Source organism: Anser brachyrhynchus (assembly GCF_964034855.1).
Source record: "Anser brachyrhynchus genome assembly, chromosome: 22".
Classification (NCBI taxonomy): domain Eukaryota; kingdom Metazoa; phylum Chordata; class Aves; order Anseriformes; family Anatidae; genus Anser; species Anser brachyrhynchus.
The window spans coordinates 7,485,007-7,507,414 of record NC_137715.1 but is presented as its reverse complement, the minus strand read 5'-3'; the positions used below and the strand labels follow the sequence as shown (position 1 = coordinate 7,507,414).

The window sequence follows — 22,408 nt, the reverse complement described above, 5'->3', positions numbered from 1 at the left end:
CGGCCTGGGCGGGCAGGGCCGAGGAGGCGGCGGGGAACGGGGCGGGCCGGGGGCCGGGCCCCGGGCGGCGGGGAGGGCTCCGGGCATGGCCGAGGTGCTGGCGTTCCGGGTGCCCGCGGGGAGCGCCCACACGCTGCTGGTCTGGGGGCTGGAGCCGGCGCCGGGCCTGGAGGTGAGGCCGGGCCTGGGGCTGGGGCGCGGGGCCGGGACCGGGACCGGGACCCCCCCGGGGCTGGGGAGCGAGGCCGGGACTTCCACGGGGCCCCCCGGGGCTGAGGAGCGGGGTCGGGATCCCCTGGGTCCCCCCCGAGGCTTGGGAGCGGGGCCAGGACCCCGTAGAGGCCTCTCCCTACCCAGACCTAAGGCCCCAGTCCCCCCCATCAGCAGTTGGCCACTTCTCCCATCACCTTCCCCGTGTGCTAATATAGTTTTTAACACCACCCCCCCTCCCTTCTTTTTTATTTTTTTAAATCCTATTTTAATTTCATTGAGGCACTCGGCAACCGCAGGGAGGGTGGCAGGCTGCCGCAGGGTGATTTTTGCCCCTGTGGTCTGCAAAGCTAAACTAAGAGACCAAAACGTCCAAGAGCTGAAACAAAATCCCTTTAGCATGCAAAATATTGTGCTAGTGTTTAACTGAAAGTTTCAGCAAAACAGCGTGGCCACGTAAAGCAGGATGGAAGAGGGTAAGAAGCAGTCAGGGCTGAGGATAACTCGGGGGGCTGGAAACACCACGTCTGTCTGCTCTCCTCCTGGGTCAGAGGCTGGAAGATGCTGTTCGTGAGACGTCAGGGTCAGGGGTCCCGTCAGGCTGAGCTTGTTTTTATGGGGAAAGCCTCATCTCCTCATCTCCAGTCTTGCTGCTCATTCCAGGGTTCATTGCCATTATACAGCAGGAACAGTAATGAAACATTCCTCGTTTTCTAGGTAATTAGGTCTTGTGAGTGGTCCTGTCTCTGTCAGGGTTGCTTGTTCCCTGGAGTACCAGTGGATGTTCTTCAAAAGACCCTTTTTTTCTCATTTTTCCTCAGCATTCCCTATTTTCAGTGTTTTCAAAATTTGGGCTGCTGTACTCCGTGCGAGCACACAGAAACGCTGCCGTGGCAGGGCCTGGGTATTACGCCATCATCAAGTTTTACTCAGACAGAGATGCCAGCAGAGCCCAGCGTGCGTGCAATGGGCAAAGGCTGTTTCAGAAATCTCCCTTGAAGGTAAGCGAGGCCGCAGATGAGCCACTTGCAGCACTCAGCACTGCAACTTCCAACAGTAGGGTAGAATCACAGGAAATATTTGTTGATCTCAGTGATGTTCCCTGTGCCTCTCATCAAAAGTTGACTAACTTTTTGCTGCATGCCTTGCAGTGGTGACATCACCCGCCACTGGCTCCCAGGTGGCACTTAAGGAGTAAAATGCCAGAATCCCTCTGTTTGCGCGCCCTGTTCCTGGGTAACCAATATTTCATGCATATCAGATATACTTGTGCTGTTAGGAAATAGGTAATGTATGTATATCTCTCCTGGAGCCGTCAATGATGTGTCCACAGTGGAAATCTTGCAAGCAAAGCCTTGCTAACCATGTTTCCTCTTTCCTGGACAGGTTTGTGTTTGCACCAAGCAGAAGGGACTTCAGCAACAAGTCCTTGCTCTCAACAGCAACAAGTGCCAGGAATTGGCCAACCACTACCTTGGCTTTAATGGCTGGTCCAGTCGCATTATCACAGTAAGGGGCCCTTTATATTCATTCACCATCTTTCCCCTCTTTCTCTTTCCATCCCCTATTCTGAATTAGAGCCGTTGGTAGAATAAACAGAATTGTCCTCAAATCAGCAAATAATGAAGACAGCTACAGGAGCTGCAGTTTGGGTTTTGCGTTTTTTCTGAAAGCTTAGGGAGAAAAGGTTGCTGTGGGTGAGGGCATTGGCTGAGCTTCTGTTTATACAAATGGGGGCATCAGGTTTTCATGCAAGTGTGATTAAGTGTGATTAAAGTAGTGCCAGGGCTTGTCTTCGTGTGCTGAAAGTGTGTGAGTTGTCCGAGACTCCAGAAGATGGGGACTATGAGCCATTTCTAAAATAGGGTCAAAACAGTAAGCATCCCTGTTCTGCCTCCACCATGTGCTACCTTGGAGTCACGCGCTGCAGAGAAGGTCTGTGCTATGCAAGCAAAGGCCTAAGTGGTCACAATACCCCTTCCTATTTAATCTTAACTAATCATTTGTGGTGTTCCCAACAGCTGCAGAATGTATCTGGCTTTGATGATGAGAATGGGGACCTGGGAAAGACATTACAGAAGCGATCTGTGAAATACCTGGGTGCTGTGGAAGTGACACTGCCCAACCATGGGATACGCACCAGAGGAGTTGGCCTCGGCGAGGCAGACATTGAAAACGGTGAAGGTACGTTTTGCATGCATATGAAAGTTTCTTCTAGCACCTTTCACAGACACTGAGCAATCTTGTTTCCACAGTTTGAGGATCTGATGTAGTATATGAATTTAGCTGGAGACAAGGATCTGTGCAGGGACTTGTGCACTGCTGTGCTGTACAGCAAGGGATCCTGAGCATGCCTCTTCCCTCCCAGTGTCATGCCAGGAACACTTACCTCCCCTGTAGGTTCTCATCCTCTCACCTGTAAGGCTATTCATTCCCCACCACGATCACTCCTGATGTAACCATACCATATGATTCTTAAGAAATTTTGTGTCTGTGATGCAGCTCTGATGCCAGCTGGGCTCCCCGTTGCCAGCTGCCCTGGGCAGGATTCTGACCCAGGGCTGAGGACTGTGTGCTGCTTCGGGTTGACCCATGAAGGTTTTGTGAAAGTGCTGCCACGCAGCCAACAACTCCCAAAATAAAAGCAGCTTTGTTACCAGATCCATAAAGCTGTGTTTGGTTACATATGCTACTGTAATACAGCTGGTGTGCTTCATATGCAGATTATCATCTTAATAACATGCTGTTTGTTTGGTATAGATCCTCTTGAGTTTGTCACAGCTACAAGAAGAGTTCAGAAACTCGCAGTTGGGAAAGCTTTGTCTAGCGCCTTTCAGAAGATACTCCTCGTAGTTTTAGGTAAGGCCTATTTTTGTATTAAACACTGGGATGCTTAAACTAATGATATGACTTCCGTGATAATTGACATGAATTCTCAGGATTCACTGTATGGAGGGTCTCAGAAAGGATCAAACTTGTGTTGTGATCTTCGCTGCTGTAACACTGAGTAGTTTCACCATATAAGCTATGTGAGTGAAAGGAAAACCTGGCAAGGAGCTGGATTTTTTTATGATAAAGACACTGAAACTGTTTCAAAAAATGCAAATGCTTGAAGTATAAACCCTGGCTTTATATTTAAGCCAGGGTTTAAGGTAGAGCTTATTAGCACAGTACATGTGCATGGTGAATGGCGATGTGAAGAATTTCTAGTTCCACAGGTAATGTGAACTGAATTGCAGAGCTTTGCCCATTCCTGACCTGGTTCCAAGCCAGTCAGGTGCTATCAATGGTCCCTGCCCCACTGTTGTGTTCAGTGCTGCATCTTTGGGCCTGCTATCTCCTTTGAGTTTTTTTAATTATAGAAGCTGGCTCTGTGCCTATACAGAAACTGCTAGATCTGCTGCTTCTGGATTCCAGGTCTTGTGCTTTCTGAGCTTTTAGATAACACCTGTTTATGTGGTATCTGAATACTTTAGTCTGTAATGCATTCAACTTCAGGACAGACTCTCATGTAATCAGGTCAGTGCCACTATCCTCACAGGGGACTTTGTCATCTCATGCTGTGGTACTGATACAGCAAACCATTTGAGCAGGAACTTAAATTCTGTTGAATTCAGCAGGATTTAAATAATCTGCCAGCTTCCTCCCCTGGATTCTTTAAGGTATTCCTTAGAAAGGCGAGTCTCTGTATTTAGGTGTTTTGCAGTGCTTCCTGCCTTCTGGTCCATCACATACACAGAGACCGGTAATTAACATGCTCCATCTTCTCCACAGATTTCTGCTTCCTTACTTTCAGTTTCCACTCCATTTAGTCAGAGCCTTTCCGTTTTTTGCAGAGTAGACAGGCAGGCAAGCCAGAGAAAGAAGCAGTTCTGCAGATCCACACAGCATTACACAATGCAGTAACTAGCACTCTTTTCCTCTGTACCTCATAATTAACGTGACAAACCCTTCAGCTCTTTCCTTCCTCAACTCTCAGAACTGCAGCACTCCTGGAAGTGGCACCGCCCAATCCTGCTTACACTGAAGCTTGCTTGACAGTAGAAAGAAGATCAAACCCTTTATTTCTGAGTCCAGGCATGGCAGCAGGAATCAGAAGCTCTGTCCACATCTGTAGTAATGCTGCAGCCCACAAGCACTTCTTAAACCATTACTGAGAGATTAATTTTTCAAAGTAAAATGGTTATATTACTTAAGAAAATAAATTAGAGCCCCACATTATGCTAAGGGACAATAAAATGACCTGTTCCTTACACACTCATTCAGACCAGCCAACCACTCGGAAAGCATTATGAAGTAGAATTGTCCCATTTGGAGCTGAGGGTAGGTTTATTGTCATTACGCACACTAAGCATATCTCTGGCTGTTTATTTTGTGTGCTTGTTTCAGAGAACGGTAAAGTGGCTGTGGAGTACAACCACACTCAAGAGGAGCCCACAGACTCCTTAACAGAAGAGGAACTGAAGGGGCTTGTTCAGGTAAGACCAGCAGATGTTTAGCTTTTGCATAGTATCTGTATGGTACATCTAGAGATCAGAGATACAGCTATCAACTATTACAACCGTTCACATCCTCTTTTTATGCAATTACCTCGTTCAAATTTCAGAAAGTAATCACATCTGGGAATTGTACAGCACACTAAGGTTTTAAAACTCTTACTTTCCTGGGCAACTCTGTATAGAAATGCATGTATATTTTAGACATCACGGGAATCATATTGTCACAGAATGTTAGGGATTGGAGGGATCTTGAAAGATCATCTAGTCCAGTCCCCCTGTTGGAGCAGGAAAGCGAGCAGTTAGGCTACAGGACCGTTAAAGTGCAGGTTGATAGGTCTGACACATGACAGTGCAAAAGCCTGCTTTTCATAGAATCTGTGAAAGTGAAAATCCCAGTAAAGTTACAGTAGGTTAGATCAAATGATTTTTTAATAAGTTCTTTAATAAATAAAACTGCCCATCTAGAAATCTGCTTTGTGAACCTACCTTTACCCCAGGCAAAGATCAGTAAAAGCTTTGGTGAAATCCTTGCAGGTAATTGTGGGATCTGTTAGCATGCACCAAACAAAAATACCCAGGTACAACAGTAAAACTCTTATAATCATGCACAGTGAGATGAGTTCTGAATGCCAGCTTTTTCATACAACCAGTCCTGAGCAGATTTTTATCTCCCTTCATTTGAAAAATGCTATTTACCAGGGATGGTTGGTGCTCTTTTGAAGCAAGCATCAGTCTCATATGATGCATCAGCAACACACACAGCATAGTGTCAAACTCCTGCAGTTTGCATGAAGGAAGTGTCTAAGTAACCTTGTGACACATTGCTCCATTTGATGACACTGAGTCACCTAGTGTCCACAGGCAGAACTGTCTTCCTTTCTTACTGAAAAGTAACTAAAATATGAGGTATTTTTGTGTGTGAAGTAACTAACATCTACCCCATTTGTTTTTTCAGTTGAGATGATTAAATTTCTGTAATTTTGTTCTCTCTCTGTATTTTCCTCTGTACTGCCTCTTCTATCTGACTTCTTTTAAACCCACAGAGAAATGTCCTAACATGCAGTGACCATAAAAGAAGTGCGCAGAGAAAACCTGCTGCTTCCCTAACCCCTGTTTGAACAAGAGTCATCCCTCACTTCCGCAGCCACCTCACTTCCCTGGTGGTGGTGTGGGGGAGTTAATTCATCTCTCTCTCTGCAAGGCACCTACCAGGCTGATGAGGCTAGCTTACAGACAGGAATTTGGAAGGACTTGCTTGGGAGGAGAGCTTCTGGGTGTCCTTTTTGGTTCATTTTCTTGTGATGCTGCTCAGTATTTCCAAAACAGAAATGTTCCTGAATTTGTAAATTCTATGGAGGCCATCTTTTATACATGGTAAAAATACACTGTGTTTCTAGGTGCAGACAGAAGAAGCAAAAATTCGTAGAGAAAGAAATTTACTCTTGGATTTCTCTCCCCAGGTCAATGAATTGCCCTTGGAACAGTTTGACCTTGAAGAAGAACTTTTTTCTGATCTGAGTTTTGATGATGAGTTCCCTAGCTGGGAGATGCCATCTAATTAGTGCAGGTCTCTCTTCAGATCATTTCCAAAAGGTCTGTAGCGTTTGATTAGGAATGAATGTCTAAAGCTGTGCAATGACGTATGCCTCATCTCCAATGTTTTGTTTTTCTCCAAATACAGAACAACAAAAGAAATGGGCAATAAACCTACTGGTGCTAAAATAAGCCCAAAAATGTATGCTGTTTCTGGAGAGGAAGTGATTTCCTGTCAGCTTATCCAGGTCAGCTATATCTGGAAGCCAGCTTACCTGCATGGTTATTATTTGGACAGCATAACAGATGTGCATAGCACTTACAGAAAAATAAAATGAAAAAAACCTCGCTGCAAGAGCCTGCAGCTCAGGTTAGCTCTGAACTGCAGGAGAAAGTCAGAGGCAGGGAGAGATGTCTTACCAGCAGGAGTAGCTCTGGTACTTACACATGTGTGCACAGGCACAGAAAAAAAATACTTCTCTAGGGGAAATTTCGCTTAAAGAGATAAGCCTAAGTCCTGTGTTGATGTATTGAACCAAGCAGTTGGGACATTATTACAATTTAAAGCAGATTCTTTTTAACTTAGAACACGTTTTTTATTAAATTGAGAAAAATCTTATTTTGTATTTCTGTTCGTGTGATACGTGAATTTTTGAGGCAGCATATTCAGTGGGAAGGTACATTGAGCTCCCAAGATCACAAGGGCATGTGGTGGGAGAGGGAATGCGTATTTGATAACAAACCCCTGCTCAGATTTTTTGCCTTCTGTCTTTGGTAAAAAGACAACTGAAGAATGGGAAAGCTCAGGGAAGACCCATGAAAATGACTGTAGGTCTGGAGTACAAATGTTGAAATGAGAAGAGTGTGGCATATTTATTTAACAAAACAAAAAAAAAAAAGTGATTTAATCCAGGACTCTGCGGCTCTGCAAGGAGAAGACACCTGATACTGGTTGAGTTTTTTAACCTGGAAGGCAAAGGTGAAACAAGATCTAGTGGCTGGGAGCTGAATTTAGAAAAATTGAAATGGGAAGTAAGATGCAACGTTTTACAAGTGGAAATAATTAAGCATGAGAGCAGACCTCGGAGGGATGTGGTAAAACCTCCATCATGGCAAGTTCTCAGGAGATCATATTTATAAAATGAAACACTGGCTGCAAATTACCCAGCTTCCTCTTTCTTATTATTCACATTGGAAATACTTGTTGCTGATGTGAAATTAAAGCCCCATTGCTCTGTTTCCTATCAGCATGTTTAATAACTCATCTTTTGAGTGGAAGCAGTGAGAGCCTGGTGGAAGGGCCCCCTCCCAGTGCAGGCGTGCTGTGGTGGTGGGGTCAGCCTTCCTCACGGGAATGCCAGATACACAGGAAAATCTCTCAACATGCTCCTTTTTAGGGGCAGGACATCCCACAGCAAGGAAAAAAAAAAAAAACAACATCCAAATTAACCAAAACCTCCACTGTGAGCCGTGAGGTGAGGCGAGGCCTGCGCAGACCCCAGGCCTGTGGCCCGGTTGCCCGGCGACCCCGGCTGGGCCTGCGGCAGCGCCATGAGCCTGCCCCGGCCCCGCTGCCCGCTCCTCCTCCTGGCACTGCTGCTGGCAGCAGCCCCGGTCCGGGAGCAGCCCAGGGGCTTCTGCCCGGCCTCCTGCCGCTGCCACCGGCGGCTGCTGAACTGCAGCCGGGCCTCCATGGCTGGGGTGCCCCGGGCCACCCGCCGCTGGGCCTTCTCCATCCTGTGAGTACCATGGGGCAGGGCTGGAAGCGCTGCTCCCCCACGTCCAGACCTCTCCGTTGTCCCTTCCTCGGTGTTTTAGCACCTGCTGACCCCTGCCTGGTAGAGAGCTAAGGCAGGGCGTCAGCTGAAATCCACCCACCCTGTACTGGCCTCACCACAGGGGACACCCAACAGAGGGCCAGCTGCAGGTGTTGGTGGTTTCCAAGGGTTTGTGTGGAAATTTAAAGGGGTGAAGCTGGGCTATGCAGTTTGAGTCTCCAGGGCAACTCTGCTCTACCTTAGCAGCCAAATTTGCAGGGGAGTGGGTTTTCCAGTTGCATACCTAGCCCTCCAAGGACCCCTCTGTCTTCCAAAGAAGCAGTGAGGTTTATGGAATGGAAAAGAGGACTTTATACATAATGTTATAAAAGTCTTGACTGAAGTCCCCGAGAATTGTGCTACGGGGAAGGAGCAGCTCTGACACAGGGCACAGGGCATGTGTTTGCAAGTTGCCATTTTGCAGACCTTTTATATACAGCACACTAGTAATGATAGTGATGTGCCAACCATTTCTTTGCAGAGATTTCACTGGCAACTCTATTTCTTCCATTGAAAAGCAAGTGTGGAGGGAATACCCATGGGCCGAGTACTTGTAAGTATTCTCTAGCATTTTAAATGTCAGGGGTTCAGATATTTTCAATCCAGGCAGTCTGTTTTTTGAGCCAAGAGTATGAAGAGTACAAGCAGCCACGCAAACAATTTCCATGTGAATTCAAAGCTGAGCTGCTCACCAAGGACGGGCATGAAGCCCCTGTGCTTCCTGGAATGGCAAGAAATGCTATGAGCTGTGACCCTCATGGGAAAGTCTAATGGTCTCCATCCTATGGGACCATTGGGACCATCCCTGTGCCTATTTAATCAATGATCACGTTACAGTTAGCTTCAGCAGCTCAGGAGAAAGTGCCTGTTCCTCAGATGTGTGGTAGTGACCCTTGTAGTGACTCAAAGAGGTCTTTTAGTATAGCTATTGCAGGATATTTTCCCCTGAAAATACTATTTCCTCCTGGTGTAGCAGTAAATGTCTGTTTGTCTCATTCCAGAGTTCTCCAGGACAATGATCTGAGGGCAGTGAAGAGGCATTCACTGGAGGGTTTGCTCCTGCTGAAGCACCTGTATGTACAGGTTCTGTCCTCTTCCTGGCAGGCAGAAAGGCCCAGACGAGCACACTGCTGGAGGAGACAGTGGCTCACCCTCCCATTGGGCCCGTTGCTCTTCCCACCCCATGAAAGCGTGCTTTACTCTTCCCGTTTCAGGCAACATTCACAGCAAAACAGGGTGTCTTGGTGCTGCAACAGTGGCCAGTGGGATGATGCACATGGAGATGTGGTGCAGCTTTCATTTCCCCAAACCTAACAAAGATGAGGAGGCTGCTCCCCTCTCCCACAGGACTTTGGTTGACTTGTAGACAACCTCAATGTAACCATGGCCTCCCACAGCCTGGGAGATTGCCTCTGACTTTTCTTAACTGAGGACCAATTTTTTTAGGGGTGACAGTCACCTAGAACAAGGCAAAACCCATATATGCCTTGTTTCTGCTAAGCTTTGGATGGAAAGATATTTGCTGCAGTGAAGACAGAACCCCATATTGTTGATCATTCTTGGGATGGTCTCTCCATTTGCTTACTGTATTCCTGAAACTCCCCTGGCTGCTTATGTCCCTTCCTGTGCTGAAATCCCAGACAGACTGAGGTTGGGAGGTCTCTGCTACAGCCTCCTGCTCAGAGTAGGGCTAACCTCAAAGGTTGCTCGAGGCTGTATCCAGCTGAGTCCCCTCTCTTCTTGGAGGAGAAACAAATGTGAATCTAAGACCACACAATGTCACATGAATTTGCAACAAGTACTCTCACACTGTCTGGGAGGGAGCAGTGAAGTACTAGGTTTTGTTCTCCTTAAAGTTCAGTTTTTTACATATTTTGGGTTTGCCTGTATGGTACATGCAAAGGAAGAGTGAGAAAAGAGCAGCAAAATCTTGCCCTGTTCTCTGATTTTTACTTGGCCACTGTCATCCTCTCTTTTCTCATCCCCAGACTGCTTAGAAAAGGCTAAAAGCCAAGAAATAAATCCACCATAGAGGCTCAGAGCATTAGTGCCCAGAGCCCACATTTCCTGAGCCTTACAGTTCTCAATACAAATCTCATCTTGAATTAAAAATTACTACTGGTGTGAAAAATTGACAGCAACTGAAGCCCTGGCTTGGAGTTGGCTCATGAGGGTCATGTTTTGGGCCCCGCTCGTCTGACTGTTACTAGAACAGTTGAAATGAGAGACGTGTCCCAAAAAAATCTCTGTTGCTCACATCTGTAGATCATTGCAACTATCTCAGCTCCACTGCCATCTGCATTTGTAGTGTCATTTATAGAGTGTGGCCCTTACATGCTAGCATTTTTCTCACAAAAAGGGAGGTTTTGTATTTTCTAGTACTTACATTGGCTTGGAAGGAGGCATATACTGGGTGGTCTTGGCCTTTCTGGAGCAGCTCCTGCAGTGAGGCAGCCCCAGGGCTGCATCTAGGCCTTGTCTCAGTGCTGGGGAATGAGTGGAAAACTAGGTAGTGTCCCTCCCTGTGTGTTCTTAGCAGGTACTGATGCCCCACATCTTAGAAAAAAAGGATCCAAAAACTTAAAAGCAGAAAGCATGTTCTGCAGGATGTGGTTTACAGGCTAAATCAGTCAGGTTGGGCACAAACAGGCTTCCAGCCACATTCCCTTTCCACAAGGCTGTAAATTGAACTCTCCAAAACACTTCTGAGATCGCATGTGCCAAGACCTTCCTCCCACCTGCTCTGGCTGCCCCACTGCTGGGCTCTTGCTGGAGCTGCCTCCTCAGAGGTCCAGGTCCCACAGACGAGAGCTGCAGTTGCTTGCTGATGCTCTTCCTCAACGCTCTCCAGCAGTGAGGCCATGTCCTACAGAAGAAACCTTGTGCGTTCATCTCCTCTAATTTTAGACGCTTAATAATTGCCTAGGATTACGCTAATTGTTCAGGCTCTCATTCCCCATGGAGAGGAACAAGCACTTCCCATTCACCCAAATGATCTTAGGAACCTCTCTGAGGCAGGGATGAATCACTCCCCAGAAGTATTTCTCTCTCGCTGTTTACTGCAGAACAAGCCTGGGCAGCTGATTCAGGCTGAGACGATGAACCTTTTCATTTCTAAAGCTAGGCCAGGTGAATCCCACAGCAGCCGAGTCTCTGCACACATCTCACAGCAGAGCTGTGCAGGAAAGTGGAGTTTTGGTTAACCCTTCATTGTGCCATTTCCAAACTTCCATGTTTCTGATTTCGCATCTTTAGGAGAATATAACTGTTTAACAAATTGCATTGTAGGAGGGAGGGATTAAGAGAAAAGCAACCATTTGTTATCACACATGTACTTACCAAGCCATCTCTGAGCCCTAGAAGAGTGTTCAGACACTCTTTTGTCTGTCTCCAGCAAGCAAAGCCCAGATGGCACCCCAGGAAGGCAGGTTGAATCTCTGTAGCACATCCAGAGGGTCACATATTGCTGTGGTCCATGCAAATGCTTCCTCAGCTGCTAAACTGTGCCTGTCTAAAGATTATTTTTTGTTATCATAGAGGAAAAATCAAGTCCTGAAATAATTCTTGTGGGATCAAAGCTAGAAAAAAATTGCTGAGACGAAAGCCACCTCCAGTCATGAGGGTTATCACAGGTTACACACCACTGCAAGCTAGTATCAGATATAAACACTGTGAAATCAGAGCCATGTGACATATATGCTGCCAGTGTCAAAGCAAGGGAAAGTAAATACAACAGTGCAAATGTAATCAACATTTCATGTTCTAATTTTAACAGGGATTTATCCTGCAATAAAATCCTGTCGATTGAAGAGCATGCTTTTGAGCCACTTCCTTTCTTGCAGCTTATGTGAGTTGTAGTAATTTCTTTCTAGTGTATTTGCTGAAGTCTGTTGGCATTTATAACCCTTTGTGTACTAGAAAATGTTCCTTTTATTTTTAAAATAATGTCTAAACTTCTTCTGCATAAAGACTAGATGAGCTAGAGCTAGAGAGATCAATGCAGATGGCTGGATGACCCACAACAGGATGAGAGATCAGTGTGGTTGTCCAAATGCAGCCATAATAGGAGCCATTTCTTGAAGGTTTACTGTATCCTGGAACACAAATAGATTAAGCACATGTGCAGTTCATTTCCTCTCCTTGACAGGTTAAAAGAATGAGAAAGTGGCAGTTTCCTCCCTATTCTACCTTGGATTTGCATATTTCCTACAAATCAATACTGCCCCACTCCAGCTTCCTGGAGGACAGAACAGATTCATTTCTGCAATCTTCTTTTCCTCCAGAAACCTCCGTGGAAATCTCATCATGCAGATCCAGAATGGCACTTTCCAGGCATGGCATGGGATGCAGTTTTTACAGAATCTGTGAGTATAACGAGGTCTGAAGGTAGATGGAGTGGGTCTCTGCAGTGACAGTCGAAAGAGCAATTTGCTGTCTGTAAAGAGCTGAGTCCTGCTTTGGATGTTATCCAGGGTCCACCAGGAGTCTGCATCCCGAAAGCCACTTTTTCTGGCCTGCTCCTCTTCTCTAGGGCTTCCTCAAACCAACACTGGGTTCAAACAGCTGTGGAGGGAGCCCAGGGAGATGGATAAGTAAGAAATGCTGGTAGGAAGGGAGAAGAGGCAGGGAAATGAGGGGTCTGGGATGTGACCTGGATTTCTAGTCAGAAATTTCACTTTGCCTATTTGCATTTAAAAATAAAGGTGCTCAAAAACATCCACAAAAGGGGTGGGGTTTTTGTTCTTTTGGTGTCTAAGAAAACACGGCTTAACCCCTAGACAGTTCTGTCAAGAAGCCCTTCCAAGGATAGGATCACTGTTTCCATATGGACCCAAAGGAAGCTGGGGCATTTTGCCCACCGAGGGTTCATATACATAAAGAAAAGGCCACAGTCTCCCTGCTCTCCTGAAAACAGCAATACTTCTCACATGATATACCAAATAAGGCAGGAGAAGGAATGATGAATAGCAATTCCCATAGGGCTAGGCCGCAGCTTTGGCTGGCTGGGTGCAGTAACAGAGTAAAAGTTTATGGACGCTGGAAATGTAAGAAAATATGGAAAGTAAAAGTCCAAAATAACATCAAAGTCCCGGTCAAGGGAAGCAAAGAGAAGGCGTGAGCTGAAGAGGAAAGAAAGAGATGTTGTATTTTCCAGAAGAAACACTTCTGGGCCTTTTGCTCTTTTAGCTGGAGATAATCAGGACCTGCTGTATTGTGTGAATTAGCCCATCAGCATCTGTTCCTGTCTGTTGCCTTCATCCCAGGCCCTTCCTCACACACGTAGTACTGAGCCAATTTTTTATCTTCAGGCTGAAATTTCCTATGTTTGTTCTCCACTTGAAAGGAAATTCTTTGGGGAGGTTTGAGTAAAAGTTGTTCAGCCAAATCCACATCTGCCATCCATAAAAGTGGGCTGGATCCTTATCAACCATAAACCTCTTTACACCACTCACACTGTATAGAAGAGCCTGGAAAGGGGATTTCAGTATAATTCAGCATCAGATCCAGCACACACAACTCTCTTTGGGCCTCTCTGATTTTAAAAGGTAGAAATTTGAAGTCTGGCAAAGAGTAAAAAAACGCTGATCACAGAAATGCTTTGCAATGATCTAGTGGAAATTCACTTTGATTTAGCTGTGTTTATACAGTTCAGGAACCACTGGGATTTTTTCTCTATAGTAAGTGTTTTAACCATTTCCCAATTCTCCAGTGCCTACTGCACAGTCGAGCTTGGTTTTACAGACTTCTGGGTCTCTGTACATTAGAGGACATGGGACATACAGACATGCTTTCTGCATGTGCCCTTGCACACACAGCTCACGTCCTTCCCATCACCCAGTCACAGTGGCTTGTTTTTTGCAGGATCCTAAGCCATAACCCCCTGTCTGCTATCAATGACACATCATTCTTTGAGCTGCCTTCAGTCAAATATCTGTAAGTATTGACTCATTTTTATCAGATTCATATAGAACTTTGTCTCTCTTGAGTGCCCTGCTGTCAGGAAAGCAGAGATCTGGTAGAAAATCTTTTCTCCCAGCCTTACTCTGCTAGAGGCACAAATAACTGGCACCAGCAGAGCCAGGCAAAGGCCAAGCAGTTCTGGTCTGTCCCCAGCACAGACCCAGATGCAAAGTAACCAAGGAGCTGGGACACAAACTGGAAAAGACAAAACACCAGCCAGGCCTGGGGCTGTGGAGTGCCCTGAAGGGTCTGGGAATGCCCCCACACCTGCCTGTGTGCTGAGCAGCTCCCGGTAACCAGGACAGTCGTGCCAGCAGTCCTGGGCTCCTGCCCACCCCATGTCCTGAGCCTGCTGCCTTGACACAGCCCAGGGCAGGTGATGCTCTGTGCTGATCATGATTCACACCATCCTATGGCTCTTACTCATATTTCCATGACTCTTCAGGGAGGAAAGCGCCCGTGCTTTTTGCAGAGGTCCTTCCTGCTCACAGCCCCGGTATCCCACAGATACCCTTAGCTTTCTGCTCAGCACATTTTCTCCTTTCACTGGTATAATCTCTCTTTCTGAGGTCAAACATCATCTTGGGCAAGAAGAGTTTTCCTTCAAGCAAGGGAGAAGGACTGGATTCGCTCTCGGGACAGCAGTAGGAGGGCTTTGAGATGGGGAATCTTTTCTGTTTGCATCAGGCTCCCCTGCGATCTGCAGGACCCCCTCCTGCTTCAGGCCCTATGATCGGGAGCACATCAAAGCAGAAAAGGAATGGGGTTTTGAATTACTTCTGTCTGATTAGCAGAAGTGGATCCCTCTGAGAACACCACGCTCATCAGGGACCTGGGCTTGTTCTCGGAACAGAGTTTCCATAAAGTGGCTTAAAAATTTAATGTGTTTTTTCAAATCCTTTCAGAGACCTGGGTGCAACACAAGTGACTCAGCTGACATTGCTCACACTCCTCCTGACAACAGTCCACTTGGAAAAGCTGTGAGTATGCAGAGACTTGGTCCCAGCTGCCAGCAGATTGCAATTGCTGAAATAAGGGATCTGAATGGGAGACAAATCAGCTTACTGTTAAATCAGAACACTCCCACCTTCTACACATACACACACACAAGCCTAAGGTTTGGTGTTTACTTTTGAGAACTCCCAAACTCACCTGCTAAGTATCAGAATTTCACTATTTAGGTGACATGTTCCAGGTTTTTCGAAGGGAAGTTTTAAGTCAAGGTGGGGTGTGTTTCTGTTTCAAATTGCATTTTGGGATTGGTTCCATTTTCAAAGGTAAAATGAACATTTTGTTCTTAGAAACCTATCAAAACCTCACTTAGAAATCTGGAGCACGTATTTGTCCAGTGGGATTTGGGGTTTGGGGGGAAGTTTTCCAGAGCTGTAGAAGAAATCCAAGCAAAACCGAGCACTATCTTTGTTACCTGAGCTAGACTCATAGATATGGATTGAGAAGCTGGGGTTTTCTCCAGTAACCTCTTATCTTTAGCAAACTGCCCAGTGATACAGCCTGCTGCCTCTGCCAGGAGAAACACACCACTGAAACCCCATGCAGGACCATCCAGTTCCACTGCGAGGATCTGTGCACCACCAGCACTCCCCAGTGCGGTAGGTTTGCTCATGCTTTATGCCACTTTTGGTGTAGGCTTGCCAAATCTGCTCTAGCTTTAGAAGGTGCTGTAGCAAGGCCCCATTTTGTGGGTTCCCAGCCTGTGCTGGCCACCCCGATGGCAGCAGCCCAGCTTGGTGATTCCTGGCCAGTCCCAGGGACACTAAAACTGGGTGGATGCTGTGTGGCTCACTGAGCACAGCTCAAGGAGTTTCATCTAAGCAAGGCCTTTAATCAGCCCACAGGCCAGTGCAGGCAGCTCAGGTGAGACCTGGGAGACCTCAGACTGTGCTCCCTGAGCCACAGGCACAAAAATTTCCCTTTTCAGAACAATACTTGGAAAAAAACAAGGGTTGAAAAGTTACTGGCGATTACACGTATCTTTTGTGTCAAATACTATCTTGAGAAGAAATAGCTTGCAGGGCTAAACAAACACATGAGCTTCCAATCCACACAGCACATCTAGCCAAGTAAATCATGTGTGCCCAGTACTATTCCCAAGCACTGGAAGGCACATAAACCCCCCAGGTTTTCCCTGAAAACCTCCTGAGCCTTTCCAGTGGCACCATACCTTGGCTAGTCACAGCTCAGCAGTGACAGCAGCGCCAGACACAGCATTGGCATGGCCAAAGGGTCCTGTAGAGTTCAGATCACGCTGGCTGGGTGGGACATGCTGAGCTGGACCTCAAACCTGCCACCCGTGCTGGGAGCCCCAGGAACCATAACCGAGCATGGGTGCCCCTAGGCAGGCTTGGCTGAAACCTCCTGTAATTCGTGATCTGCTGGAGGGGGGCCAGGGCACTCAGGCTCCAAAAACTGCTTGGGTGACCTGAGAAAATTGCTAGATATGTCTGCCCTCTGTAGAAGAGGGAGCAGTAACTCGGATCTCCTTTGCCGGGCACTATGTGAACACCAGGCATTATTGTCTTGCTAGTCTGTGCAGAGTGAGCACTGCCCTGCTCAATCTTTGCACAGGGTAAATACCATCCTACTCAAAGCAGAGACAAGCTAGACTTCTGCAAATAGATACAGCAACGTTTCCAAGGTCCCCAGGTAACTCATTTTCTAACTGGATGTGGACAAATGAGCCTAACCTCATTGCACATCTAGGGAAAACAGGCCGCTTAATCCATTTAGGGCTAGACGCCCAAAGATGCTCATGTGTCCAATTTCCTATAAGTTTAACAGGAAGAAAGGGTGAAATACCTTTGTGATCTGTAAAGATTCTTGACCATGTCACCCTGCCTCTAGCATTAAGCTATCTGCAAAGCAGGATTAGAGATAAGGATGTGTTTGCAGCCTCAGTGTAGACTCTTGGAAAGACTTATGCTAGCTGCAGACTCAGCGTGTTCCTTTTGCATGTCAGGGCAGACGCTCTCCTGGACTTTTTGCATCACTCTGGGTCAAATGTCCACATCTTCCACTTCTTCTAGGCCTGGTTGAAGGGAACTGCATCCATCCGCAGAGAATCAGCTCTCCATTGTCAGGGACTTGCTCTGACTGCAGCCCCATCACTGCTTTGGGGAGCTGGACAATAACCCAGAGGCACTTTAATGCGAAATATCCCAGGCTTTCCTGCCTGCAGGGAGAAGGGCTAGTTGGGATAACCGAGCAGGGACAAACACCGTGTCTTTGGGTATTCTGCTTTCCAGGCTCACTCCTAGTTAAAAAGCTTTACGGTGACTTTAGCAACTCAACGCTGACTCGTATCAAGCTATGGGAAACTCTCCCACAGAAAACCCATTCCCCCAGGATGTTTCACACTGATCCAAACAGAGCCCTGGGAGACACCAGAAAAAACATCTATCTGGTCTGCCCCGATGAGATAATCTGATTGATTTAACAAGACTTTTCCCATCTGTAACACTTCCACCATTCAGTTCACACACTCCTTTGTCTTAAAGACAAGCTCCTGCTGTTCAGGGTAAACCTTTGACCCTGCATTTTGGCAGAAAGTTTCTCGTGACGCAGGAGTCACTGATCTGCTCTCTTGGTGTTCAGCAGCTCACACAGATTCTCTGGCAGAGGCGCAAGCAGAAATAATGAAAGCAGTTCAATCCAGAAAACTGACCGCCAGCACGGTGTTAAGCCTCAAGCCCAAGGAGCCTTCATTTGGAGACCAAGAAACCGCAACGCTTGCAGTTGTCCTGCGCCCAGCTGGCACTGATGGTGATCTCAGTAACCCGAATGATCACATTTCCAGAACAAACTCATATTCCCCTCAGCACCTCTCCAGGCAGGAAGGCAAAAACAGTAAGGAGCTGATGCTGCACAGCATTCAGCACATGGACTGGACCAGTGAAAGTGATAAGAGAAAACTCTATTTCCTAGCGAAAGCACTAGTGGCTGAGCTCAAGAAGAAGATGCACATGGTTGAAAGTGTCGTAACTGTGAAAAACACCACCTCACACCTGCCGACACCTGCCAGGTATGAGATCCCAGAGCAAGAGACAGCCTCAGGCTGGGTGCAAAAGCTGCGTGACTTAGGTTTGAACCATGCACTGTTAAGCCCATGGGAAGTAGCTGGGAGGTTAAACCCTACTGACAACATCTCCATCCTCAGACAACACAAAAGATCCATACTTCCTTCAGAACATTCCCTTTCACTCTCCCCAGCAGAGGCCTCTCATTTGTCTGCGTCTTTTGAGATGCAAAATTACCCCAATGCTGTGGAACAGACCAAGAAAACTCATGATATGGGGGATGTGGAGGATGCAGAAGATGTAAAGGAAACACCATCTCCAAGGCAGGGCTATGTCTGGGCTTACAGAAAGCACAAGCAGCAGGATAGCCCATGTCTGAATAAAAATAATCAGCTTTTCTACAATGTGTTTCATGATGTGAATCCAGAAGAAGAGCCCACACCAACAAAAAGTAAAGGAGAACAGAGAGAAAACATGAAACAACCTTTTTCCTCTAACCTGTCAGTTAACAACAGTCGCCCCCCTGCAAGCAGCATGCTGGAGAACATGGCTGAAAATGAGGGCTCCTCTGTGGGTGAGCATTTCCTGGGCACCCATCAGAGCACAGAACCACACTGGAAGCATCCAAAGGAAGGATTCGATTCCCTCATTAAACAAAGAAGCTCAGACAGCCCGGACGACGTGCTGGTTCAAGGAGACCTCTTTGAACTCAAGGCCAAGCATCACCTACGCTTGCTGGTCCCAGACAAAGCCCTGCGGACGTTCATCGCCCAGGTGGCGCGAGCCCTGAGGATGGACTGCAGCCTGCCTGATGTCCAGCTGTCCTGTGCAAAGATGGTCTCAAAGACAGGGCTGCTCGTAAAGCTGCTCAGCAAGAGGCCAGCTGGGCAGGGAGCCTCCTCTCGCACAGGCTGGTGTCTCCTGCAAGGGAACATCTCCATCGGCACGGCCCAGGCTGGTGCAGCAGGCAGGAAACTCGCGGGGAAGGTAGGGCGGATGCGGGGTATTGCTGGATGTGATCCTTCTGGGCAGTGGGGAATGGGAGGAGTAACAGTCTCTCCCTCCCCGATTTTCTCTCCTTTTGTCCCAGTGGAAAGCAGAGCACAGCTCCGGCAAGAAGCTGCTGTTGGCGATATCGGTGTCTCTCATCATCACGATTAATCTCACGGTGATTTGTCTCATCGAGGTGAGCAGATAACTCGTGAGACGGGCAGCTGGCAGTCAAGCCTTGCAGCCGGAGCACGTGGGCTGGGGTGGTGCCTCCCTGCACAACCTGTGAGAGCCAGGGTGCCAACGTGGGCATTTGTGGGCATCCTGGATGGCGCAGGGGGTGTTTTCCCACACCGTACAGCTCGGGGGGCATCCTGGCATCCTTCACGACCTGTCCAGATCTCAGCTCTGAGCTTTGCTTTCTCAGCTCCTTTGGGGGGGGCTCCCTGCCATCGCAGCCTCTCCCAGCAGCCCCTCCCTGAGTTTTATGCCACAGCCCCTGCCCTGCGCCACCCTGGCCCTATAGAATCTCCTGCCAGGCTCTTCTCCTGACCCTGCCCTGCTCTCCTGCGGGTGCTGATTGCTTCCAGCCACACAGTGATTCCCTTGCTTCCTTCACTCTTGCCAAAACCAAGTACTTGTGCAAGCTGCAATTGCCCTGCGCGGGTCAGAGCAGCGCCAGGGACAGACAGGGGCGAAGGCCCAGCGTGACTGCAGGTATCAGCCTCCTTCACGGGCGCTTCTCCCTGGAAAAAGCTTTTATTTCTTTAAAAGCCTACCTACATGTTTCAGGTCAGCTTTAAACAGAAGGGGAGTACCCTGCAAAGCACTGCACAGATAAGAAAGGCAGACATAAACATTTCTGAGATTAGGAGAGCTCTGGGAGTTCAGGTCATTCCTAAGGCAGAGAGCGGGGAGGCAGGAAGGGAGGATGGGCTCTGGCTAAAAAATGTGGCTGCTGGCACAGGCTTGCACATGTATATAACACACTTGGTTTAAGGAACAACCTTTTGGCCTCCCCTTGCTTCGCAGAGTGTGACGAGAAAATCCTGATGTTACAAGTCTCTCTCTCTCTCTCTCCTTGACCAGGTTTGCTCCCAAAAACCTGCGGCTGCTTCCCAACCGCAAACCACCAGTAAATCACGACCAAGATGGTAATTACTCCCTCCTCCGTGCCACTGCAAACAGTCCTTTCTCTGAACAGCACCTAACCCCAGAGGGCCCCCAGCACACAGGCACTGGTTACGGAAGGCTCACCAGCCGAGTGGATGCGTTTAAAACATACCGTTTTTTAGGAGACCCAGAAAAGGGACCCCGAAGCGTGAGTAATCAGCACAGCTGTACGCTCAGCTCTCAGCCAGCACCTCCGCAGACGCCCAGGCAGCACGAGGCAGCACGCTGATGCTTCGCCCTGGCTGTGGGTTTGTTGGACCAGGGCTCCTGCCAGGCCCCGTGTCCCCGTGGCTCACCCAGCCCCAGCCTGACCGAGCTGCCCCGTCACGATCCCGCCTCGCTGCTCGGCGTGATGGCAGCGCTGCCCTATTGCCCCCTGCCCCTCGCCCTGCAGAGTTGCTCCTGTGCTCTCTAGATGCCGTCACATCCTAAACCGGAACGTCCCTGGGTGCTTTCTGGGGCTGTTAAGGTCAGCCAAAACTTCACCCTACGTGGGGAGAGGCTCCTGCCCCGGCGGGGCTGCAGGGCAGGTGAATTCTGGAGAGATGATGCACACAAGCCTTTCTCCTCCCGCTTCCTTCCACGCACTGGATCCGGACGTGTTGCGCACTGTAAATGCCAGTTGCCCGACTCTACACGCTGCCGTGACCAGCTTCCTTCACTTTTCATCCTGTTTTCCTTTTTTTCAGGTTCTTTCAGAAACTCCTGCCGCTTAGGTGGCGCAAGAACAAGTGTGACGTTGGAGAGCAGGTAAGGGCCGAGACTGGTTGAGGTGTGCCCCTCTGCCTGCTGGCTGCCCACCGAACAGAAACGTTCCCTTCCCTCGTGCTTCCCAGGGCTCTCACGTATCAGATCAGAGAAGAACCAAACCCCAGTGGCTTATAGACCTGTACAAACCTCTTGACGACCAACTTAAGAAGGCCATAATTGAGCTGTATGATGAAGAGTCCTCTGAGGAGGAGATTTTTGGCAAGTCTGAGCTCAAGTAAGTGGGGACGCTGCCTGCCTCTGTTTCTTGCTCTGGTGCAGAGCTGCTACGCTTCCCTTCGCTGCCTTGCTGTTATTTCAGCAGGACGTCCACGGCCTCTGGGAAGGGCTGCGATCTCGCGGAAATGCAACTGCCTGGAGACCCGGCGCCTCCGCCCTGCAACCCCGCTGCGCCCCAAAACCCCCTCTCCGCCCAGGAGGACGCGCCGGGAGGCCACGCGCCGTGGATGCCCCCAAGCCCGGCCCGGCAGGACAGGAGCAGCGGGGCTGCGAGGGACGGGGAGCCCTCGTAGGGCTCCGGCAGCGGCAGCGGTGCGGCGCCGGGCACCGAGAGCCGCCCTCCGCGCAGGGGCACGCGGCCGGCCCCGCTGCCAGGCGGTGCGAGGCCGCTGCGGCCTCTTTGGCGGCAGCGAGCGGGAGGCCGGGCGCGGGGAGCCTCCGCGTGTCAGGGGCTGCACAGAGTTGGCGCGTTCGTTCCAGGAAGGACTCGGGGGGTTGAAATTAAAAGGATTCGTTACTGAACCGTGCAGGTGGTGAGCCATGTGAGCCTCCTGGGGGCGGACGGGGGGTGGCTGCGTGTGTGTGCGGCCGGGCTGTGTGCACACGCGTGTGTAGTGGTGACGGGGGGGGGGGGGGGGGTGTGCCTGGGTCTGGGTGTGTGCTGTGTGCGGGTGGGGGGGGTGAGTGTGTATGTGTGTGTATGTGTGTGTGTGTGCGTGTGTGTACATGTGTGTGCGTGTGTGTACGTGTGTACACATGTACGTATGTGTACACATATGTGCACTTGTGTGTATGTGTGTGTACGTGTGTACGTGTGTCTACATATGTGTGTACTTTGTGTACATGTGTATGTGTATGTGTACATGTGTGTACATGTGTACATGTACGTCTGTGTACGCATTATGTGTGTACTTGTGTGTGCGTGTGCTTGTATGTCTGTGTACACGTGTACATGTGTGTATGTGTGTACATGTGTGTACGTGTACATGTGTGTACGTGTGTGTACGTGTGTACGTGTGTACACGTGTACATGTGTGTACGTGTGTACATTTGTGTGTACATGTGTGTACATGTGTGTACGTATGCACGTCTGTGCTCGTGTGTGTGTGTACACGTGTGTACATGTGTACATGCGTGTACGTGTGTGCACGTGTGTGCTTGTGGGTTTAAGTGTGTGTACATTTGTATACGTGTGTGTCCACGT

At 48.6% G+C, this 22,408-nt stretch overlaps 2 protein-coding genes across 13 annotated transcripts; both read left to right on the top strand.

Annotated features, from left to right (window-relative positions):
* The first annotated feature begins 33 nt into the window (after positions 1-33).
* Positions 34-7,697, top strand: RDM1 (RAD52 motif containing 1). Of its 2 annotated transcripts, XM_080565553.1 has the most exons (8): positions 34-172; positions 1,032-1,211; positions 1,597-1,719; positions 2,232-2,394; positions 2,971-3,069; positions 4,600-4,688; positions 6,170-6,302; positions 6,391-7,697. In XM_080565553.1, the coding sequence occupies exons 1-7, from the start codon at positions 86-88 to the stop codon at positions 6,269-6,271; spliced, it is 843 nt and encodes a 280-aa protein (XP_080421679.1). In that variant the 5' UTR covers positions 34-85; the 3' UTR covers positions 6,272-6,302; positions 6,391-7,697. The 2 variants fall into 2 exon arrangements, with proteins under 2 accessions (XP_080421679.1, XP_080421678.1); XM_080565552.1 differs by having other exon boundaries at positions 6,170-7,697.
* Positions 6,389-21,723, top strand: LOC308181838 (leucine-rich repeat-containing protein 37A-like). Of its 11 annotated transcripts, XM_080565532.1 has the most exons (14): positions 6,389-6,490; positions 8,541-8,612; positions 9,061-9,132; positions 11,835-11,906; positions 12,343-12,423; positions 13,922-13,993; positions 14,926-15,000; positions 15,512-15,630; positions 17,633-19,041; positions 19,145-19,240; positions 20,134-20,198; positions 20,907-20,967; positions 21,054-21,202; positions 21,287-21,723. In XM_080565532.1, exons 5-14 carry the CDS (start codon positions 12,365-12,367, stop codon positions 21,495-21,497), a joined length of 2,316 nt encoding a protein of 771 aa, XP_080421658.1. In that variant the 5' UTR covers positions 6,389-6,490; positions 8,541-8,612; positions 9,061-9,132; positions 11,835-11,906; positions 12,343-12,364; the 3' UTR covers positions 21,498-21,723. The 11 variants fall into 11 exon arrangements, with proteins under 11 accessions (XP_080421658.1, XP_080421659.1, XP_080421660.1 ...); XM_080565533.1 differs by having other exon boundaries at positions 9,061-11,906; positions 17,636-19,041; XM_080565534.1 differs by having other exon boundaries at positions 9,061-11,906; positions 21,290-21,723.
* Positions 21,724-22,408: the final 685 nt, after the last annotated feature.

What these genes read in the sequence shown, in the direction of transcription:
- LOC308181838 (XM_080565532.1), top strand. Translation starts at nt 12,365, where the DNA reads ATGCAGATCCAGAATGGCACTTTCCAGGCATGGCATGGGATGCAGTTT. An exon ending in ATGCAGTTTTTACAGAATCT is followed by an intron (nt 12,424 to 13,921) that starts GTGAGTATAACG and finishes TGTTTTTTGCAG; the next exon opens with GATCCTAAGCCATAACCCCC. An exon ending in AGTAAATCACGACCAAGATG is followed by an intron (nt 20,199 to 20,906) that starts GTAATTACTCCC and finishes CCTTTTTTTCAG; the next exon opens with GTTCTTTCAGAAACTCCTGC.
- RDM1 (XM_080565553.1), top strand. Translation starts at nt 86, where the DNA reads ATGGCCGAGGTGCTGGCGTTCCGGGTGCCCGCGGGGAGCGCCCACACG. An exon ending in AGCCGGCGCCGGGCCTGGAG is followed by an intron (nt 173 to 1,031) that starts GTGAGGCCGGGC and finishes ATTTTTCCTCAG; the next exon opens with CATTCCCTATTTTCAGTGTT. An exon ending in AACTGAAGGGGCTTGTTCAG is followed by an intron (nt 4,689 to 6,169) that starts GTAAGACCAGCA and finishes TTCTCTCCCCAG; the next exon opens with GTCAATGAATTGCCCTTGGA.